At 37.6% G+C, this 6,655-nt stretch overlaps 1 protein-coding gene across 1 annotated transcript in view; it reads left to right on the forward strand.

The window, feature by feature from the left end:
* LOC107718161 (kinesin-like protein KIF1A) overlaps positions 1-6,655 on the forward strand; it is a 35,903-nt gene that overhangs the window by 7,927 nt on the left and 21,321 nt on the right. Inside the window, exons 3-18 of the mRNA XM_016525140.1 lie at positions 883-956; positions 1,101-1,280; positions 1,407-1,472; positions 1,553-1,731; positions 2,635-2,746; positions 2,991-3,068; positions 3,161-3,226; positions 3,312-3,329; positions 3,410-3,488; positions 3,639-3,717; positions 3,955-4,097; positions 4,259-4,297; positions 5,378-5,580; positions 5,678-5,757; positions 5,868-5,943; positions 6,029-6,108. Coding sequence (XP_016380626.1) covers positions 883-956; positions 1,101-1,280; positions 1,407-1,472; positions 1,553-1,731; positions 2,635-2,746; positions 2,991-3,068; positions 3,161-3,226; positions 3,312-3,329; positions 3,410-3,488; positions 3,639-3,717; positions 3,955-4,097; positions 4,259-4,297; positions 5,378-5,580; positions 5,678-5,757; positions 5,868-5,943; positions 6,029-6,108 — 1,552 coding nt within the window. The remainder of the gene's footprint in view (positions 1-882; positions 957-1,100; positions 1,281-1,406; positions 1,473-1,552; positions 1,732-2,634; positions 2,747-2,990; positions 3,069-3,160; positions 3,227-3,311; positions 3,330-3,409; positions 3,489-3,638; positions 3,718-3,954; positions 4,098-4,258; positions 4,298-5,377; positions 5,581-5,677; positions 5,758-5,867; positions 5,944-6,028; positions 6,109-6,655) is intronic.

Raw genomic sequence — 6,655 nt, forward strand, 5'->3', positions numbered from 1 at the left:
TCTGTACATTCACTGCCCCCACCTACAATTCCTGCCAGACCGGAGACTCGAACTCGTAACTTTTGGGTTACGAGTCCGACTCTCTAACCATTAGGCCACGACTTCCCCCAAGTCACTTGTATATCATTGCTCTTTTGTTGATTTTGATTACTTAACATACTAGGGATACATTAGGGATACATAGGCCCGATACTGAGCTCCTGTACTCTTACTCGTACTCGCACTCGTTAAAATGCCCCGATACCAAACGCCGATACCATATTTAGAGTATAGAGTGCCATTTAAACGTTTTTAAAAGACTTCTCTTATTATGAAAAATACAGTAATACAATAATATTGTGAAATATTATAATCTAACCGAACTGCTTTCTATTTTAGTATATTTTAAAATCTAATTTATTTCTTGTGGTGGCAAAGCTATATTTTCAGCAGCTATTACTCCAGTCTTCAGTGTCAAATGATCCTTTAGAAATAATTTTAATATGCTGATTTGATGCCCAAGAAACATTTATTATTATCATCATCAATATTGAAAACAGTTGTGCTGCTTAATATTTTTGTGGAAACAGTAAGACATGTTTTTTAAAGGTTTAAAGTTCAAAAGAACACTTTATTTTTAAAAGAAATCGTTGTACTATTATAAATGCCTTTACTGTCATTTTTGTAATCTTATTAAACCCAAAGTTTTGAATGGTATAAATACATAAATAGTGAAGTACCTCTGTCCTCATCATGAAGTTTTTAGTATAATCTTTTACCAGACTTCAGGTCTGAGCATGATTGAAATTGAATGATGAGGCTGGAAATAGTTTTATTTAGTTTGTTGTTTTCTCCATTAGATTGTATATTTATTCTTATTGACATGTTCTCTTTGTTTTCTAGCAATTATAAACCCAAAACAGCCGAAGGAGAGCAAGAGCTTCAACTTTGACTATTCCTATTGGTCACATACAACGGTGAGTTTCTTGATATTAACTGGTGAATCTGCCTCTTACAAAACTCCCTGCTGCTATTTTGAATTCTTCTGTGATCATGATGGCTGTTATTGAGACATTAATGATTATTTATTTTTGTGCTTTGTGCATTTCTGTCTTCAACAGCCAGAAGATGTGAATTATGCATGCCAAAAGCAGGTTTTTAAAGACATAGGGGAGGAAATGCTTCTGCATGCTTTCGAGGGATATAACGTCTGTATCTTTGCCTATGGGCAAACTGGGTCAGGAAAGTCATATACCATGATGGGCAAGCAAGAGAAAGACCAAGAAGGCATCATCCCATTGGTAGTACACTATAATACCATCTGTAATTGACATTATCGCTGTCTTTGATATTGTAGCAAATACTGTAGCTTAGATGCTGCCAGGTTTGAGCTAACACATTCATAATGCTGAATCTATCTGTGACAGCTATGTGAGGACCTGTTTACCAAGATCAGTGCCAATAATGACAACAGCATGTCATACTCGGTTGAGGTAAGAGCAGCACCTGCATCATAAATTGCATTCTTACCGTAGAATCAGTATAGCAAGTGAAAATGTTGTTGTTTTTTCAGGTCAGTTACATGGAGATCTACTGTGAGCGTGTGCGGGACCTTCTGAACCCAAAGAACAAAGGGAATCTGCGTGTGCGAGAGCATCCTCTGATGGGACCGTATGTGGAGGACCTATCAAAACTGGCCGTTACTTCCTACAATGACATACAGGACCTGATGGACTCTGGAAACAAAGCAAGGTGACACAAATTTATGAGTATAGATTACACTACCATTTCAAATGTTTGGGGTTGTTAAGATTTTGAAAATGTTTAGAAAGTCCCTTATAAATAGAATAAAAACTGTAATATTGTGAAATATTATTACAGTATTACAAGTATTTTAATATATTTTTTCAGCACTCAATACTTCAGTCTTTAGTGTCACATGATCCTTCAGAAATCATTCTAATATGCTGATTTGGCACTCAAGAAACATTATTTTCAATGTTGAAAATAATAGCGCTGATGGACTCTGGAAACAAAGCAAGGTGACACAAATTTATGAGTATAGATTACACTACCATTTCAAATGTTTGGGGTTGTTAAGATTTTGAAAATGTTTAGAAAGTCCTGTATAAAAACTGTAATATTGTGAAATATTATTACAGTATTACAAGTATTTTAATATATTTTTTCAGCACTCAATACTTCAGTCTTTAGTGTCACATGATCCTTCAGAAATCATTCTAATATGCTGATTTGGCACTCAAGAAACATTATTTTCAATGTTGAAAATAATAGCGCAGCTTTGTAGAAACTACAATGTTGTTTATAGAATTCTTTGATGAATAAAAAGTTCAAAAGAACAGCATTTATTTGAAATATAAATCTTTTGTAACATTATAAACTGTTACTTTTAATAAATTTAATGGGTCCTAACTAAATAAAGGTATGACTTTCTTTTTAAAAAATCGTACTGACCCCAAACTTTTGAACAACAGTGTATGTATCTCTGCACATCATTTTGAGGGAATGGAAATTATGGGAAAATTGCATTAATCTAAAATGAAGCATCAATTCTTACTTTTTGGGTAAGATAACGTATTTATGTATGTAACTGAAATCAAATTATTCACCACTACATCGCTTTTCCGTTATCAGGACTGTGGCGGCCACCAACATGAATGAGACCAGCAGCCGCTCCCATGCGGTGTTCAACATCATCTTCACACAGAAACGACATGATAGTGACACAGACAACACATCTGAAAAGGTACCGCATCCTCTCCTTCAGCCTTTCCCTCCAGGTCTCCACATATTATGGCAAAGTTTAGTATTGTTCTATATGAGAAAATGTGACTGCCTCTTCAGAAATAGACTAGAATGCAAAAGTAGGTGAGACTCTGCATTTTGAACATCACTGATGGATGTTGGCAGTTTGACAGAGGCTGAAGTTGCTGGTTTGTGCATTAGAGCGCTTTACCGTTCTTAGACAAAACATTTCCATTTGCAAACAGGTCAGCAAAATCAGCTTGGTAGACTTGGCAGGGAGTGAGAGGGCTGATTCTACTGGAGCTAAAGGCACTAGACTCAAGGTGGGTCACATTGAGTTCAACAGAGTTTCATGACAATTTGTCATTTCAGATGAATGCATCATATAAATGTGCGTGCTTTGTTGTTTTTCTAGGAGGGAGCCAATATCAACAAATCTTTAACAACACTAGGCAAAGTTATCTCTGCTCTGGCTGAGATGGTAAGAATTCTCTCAGTTTACATATAAAAGTTCTTAAAAGAAAAGTAAAAAACGGTAAACATTAAAAAATATTGTTGTTTTGTAGGACTCTGCACCAAACAAGGTAAGGATCAGTTTAATTGTTCTTTTATTATCAAGCATTTATAGATTTGACAATTGACACAACTTCTGTTCTCCCTACAGAACAAGAAGAAGAAGAAAGTGGAGAGCTTTATTCCATACAGAGATTCAGTTCTGACTTGGCTGCTGAGGGAAAACCTCGGTATGAGGCTTTATGCACCATGCACAGACAGTATCATTGCTCTCCATCACTCAAAGCATTGCATATTGCAGTCAATGTGGTCAGTTTAACTGTGGTATGGTCCCAAGACATTAAAAAGATTCCTGAAGGTTATCATTTATCATTTATCAGGAGGAAACTCGCGCACTGCTATGGTAGCAGCTCTAAGCCCTGCTGATATTAACTATGATGAGACGCTCAGCACACTCAGGTAAGAACCACCTGATGCCATAAAGGCATTAGTGTGTTTTAAACCAATAACCTACAGTCATTAAAATACAGTAACACTAAAAACTGTTTTTGTATGTTAATGGCTTTGCATTAGCTATGAAGAATTTATCTATGTCCTTAGATGCTATTAGCCTCAGCAGGTAATGTTCTGAATGCTGAATTATTTGGCACATTCTGAAACAGTTTTGGATAGTTAATAGCAATATCACTGTCACAGGTACGCTGACCGAGCCAAGCAGATCCGCTGCAACGCTGTCATCAATGAAGACCCCAACAACCGCCTGGTGCGTGAGCTGAAGGAAGAGGTGGCACGTCTGAAGGATCTGCTCTATGCTCAGGGTCTTGGAGACATCATTGAGAGTGAGTCACCTGATACGCTTCAAACTGAGCAGCTACAACGTTTCACTCCACTTAAAATTACAGATTTCCTCTCAGATTCAAATGCTGCCAGGAGATATTATGAGTAAAGCAGCTCTAGAAATGTGTGTGAAGGATTTGTCTTCTCTCTCTGTTTTTCTCAGCATATCGGGCACAGGCTCCTGGGATATCTGCTCTCAAATGTGTGTATTTTTAAAGGCTTCACAGCTTATGATAAACCAGGGGTCGGCAACTTATTTTTCCTTCTTTTTTTTATACATGAAATGCAGTCTGTTTATTTACAGTATATTACAAATCTGTTCATAGAAGCTTTATATTGGTAATAAAACTTAAAAATTAAAAAGCAGTGCCAAAGTGTGTCACCCACACAGCACTGTGAACAGGACTGTGTAACTCACAGGACAGACATTTATTTGGGTGTCTCACTATTGCATCGGATCAGTTTTTGGTTTGCGCTGTGCTGTCTGATACATCATGATTTTTCTTATTCATTAATCTTTAATTGGAATCGTTCACGTCACATATCAACATTTACTCTCCAGAGTACTCTTATTTTTACTCTTATTTGCTTGATGAGTGTTAATTTTGGAATCTGACCTCAACATTTTATAATAAATAGTTAAAGAATATTACAATCATATAACAATCATACAGTAAATCCTCTGTCCTTTTTATGTGTGTGCCAGTATTGACCCTTTCTAATGTTGCCGACCCCTGCGATGGCCAAAGCAGGAATCTCTGGACCACCAAAGTCCATGCTGTGCAGTTTCAACTAATCAGTTTAAATAAACCTAATTAGTCTGACGGGCAACACAATTATTGGACTCCGCTGCTCTGATGGTCCAAAGGCGCTCTAGAGGTTTTGCTTGAGATTTGCCTCTATGTGAAGCGCAGGCATGTGGTCATCTATGCGGTCTGTGTAGTCACAGATCAGTATTACATTGAGTGTTCAGTTCATCTCCATGCTCATTATCTCAAGCATGGTCCAATGAATTTGAGGCATGAGAGAAAAATCCATTAATAATAATTTTTGATGTTCTGATGTACTTGAAAAAATAAAAACAGCGTCTGAATTCCTCAAATTGATGCCGTCTGCCCTGCACCCTGCAGCTTTATAACCTTTTTAATGAGCTTTTCAGCTTTATGTTTGACACTTTCTACTCTTCCTCCTTCCCCTTCTTTTCTGTTTCCATGGTTTTCCTTTTCTCTCTTACCACAACTTTATCCTTTGACTCTACAACCTGTTCCCACGTGTTGCCCAGACTTGTCAAGTTACAAGACTAATCTCAGTAGCATCCAGGCTGTCAATCAAAGGGGTGATTTCTCCACAGTGACCAATGCCATGACAGGGATGAGTCCTTCGCCTTCCCTCTCTGCCCTGTCCAGCCGAGCTGGCTCCATCAGCAGCCTGCATGACCGGATCATGTTCAGCCCGGGAAGCGAGGAAGCCATTGAGAGGCTGAAGGTGAGAGAGAGGCTGATGGGATGACTGGATGGATGGTTTGATAAAGTAATAAGGGCCAGAGCTGATCTTCTTAATGTCCGACCTCTTTTCCAACTAGGAAACTGAGAAGATAATCGCAGAACTCAATGAAACTTGGGAAGAGAAGCTTCGTCGCACCGAGGCAATTAGAATGGAAAGGTTGGAGACCCCTAAGAGGAATTTTATCTTGAAATGTGTCTGAAATTCAAGTTTTGTGTGAAACAAAAATAAATCAATAAGTAAAAGTAAAAATCTTCTATTTTCATCAGAGAGGCACTTTTGGCTGAAATGGGTGTGGCGATGAGGGAAGATGGAGGAACTGTTGGAGTCTTTTCACCAAAGAAGGTTAGAAGATCATATATGTTTTCTAAAATGAAGCTAGTGAAAGTCTTATGCTTCAATCAGCACTTCCTTATGATTTGACTTTCAGACACCTCACCTGGTCAACCTCAATGAAGATCCACTGATGTCGGAATGCTTGTTGTACTACATTAAAGATGGAATCACCAAGTAAGAATGTTGTTTATTTACACCCAGTATTTTCAACCATGGGCCACTGGGGGTTCACAAAGACATTGCAGGGTGTGTGTTAGTTAACATGAACTAACAATGAACAGTACTTTGCATTAAATTTGACAGCATTTATTAATGTTGATCTCAACATTTTCTAATACATTTTAAGATCAAAAGTTGTATATGTTAACATTTTTATTAACTAATGTTGTAAAAACATATTGCTCATTGTTAATTTAATTAAAGCTGCAATCCGAAATCAATATTTGAGCAAGTACATAACCAGCCAGTGTTCAAAACTATCGCCTTACTTTAGCCCGATTCACAACGGTTAGCTTATAATAATATTTTCTAATTTGAGTGGTACGGGTAGGTTTTCGCAGGAAATTCGAGCATGCCGCTGTGTCATTACGTCACGTTTGTAAACATAAAGAAGTTGTCCCGGCTTTTAGGCTATCGCATGTGAGGATCCTGCAGGTGGCAGATTGTTAGCCTTTTCTCACAGCAGCCAGAATAATTAAATGTATCATTTTGATGGCGGATT

This window comes from Sinocyclocheilus rhinocerous, unplaced genomic scaffold (assembly GCF_001515625.1).
Source record: "Sinocyclocheilus rhinocerous isolate Xijiao unplaced genomic scaffold, SAMN03320098_v1.1 scaffold480, whole genome shotgun sequence".
Classification (NCBI taxonomy): domain Eukaryota; kingdom Metazoa; phylum Chordata; class Actinopteri; order Cypriniformes; family Cyprinidae; genus Sinocyclocheilus; species Sinocyclocheilus rhinocerous.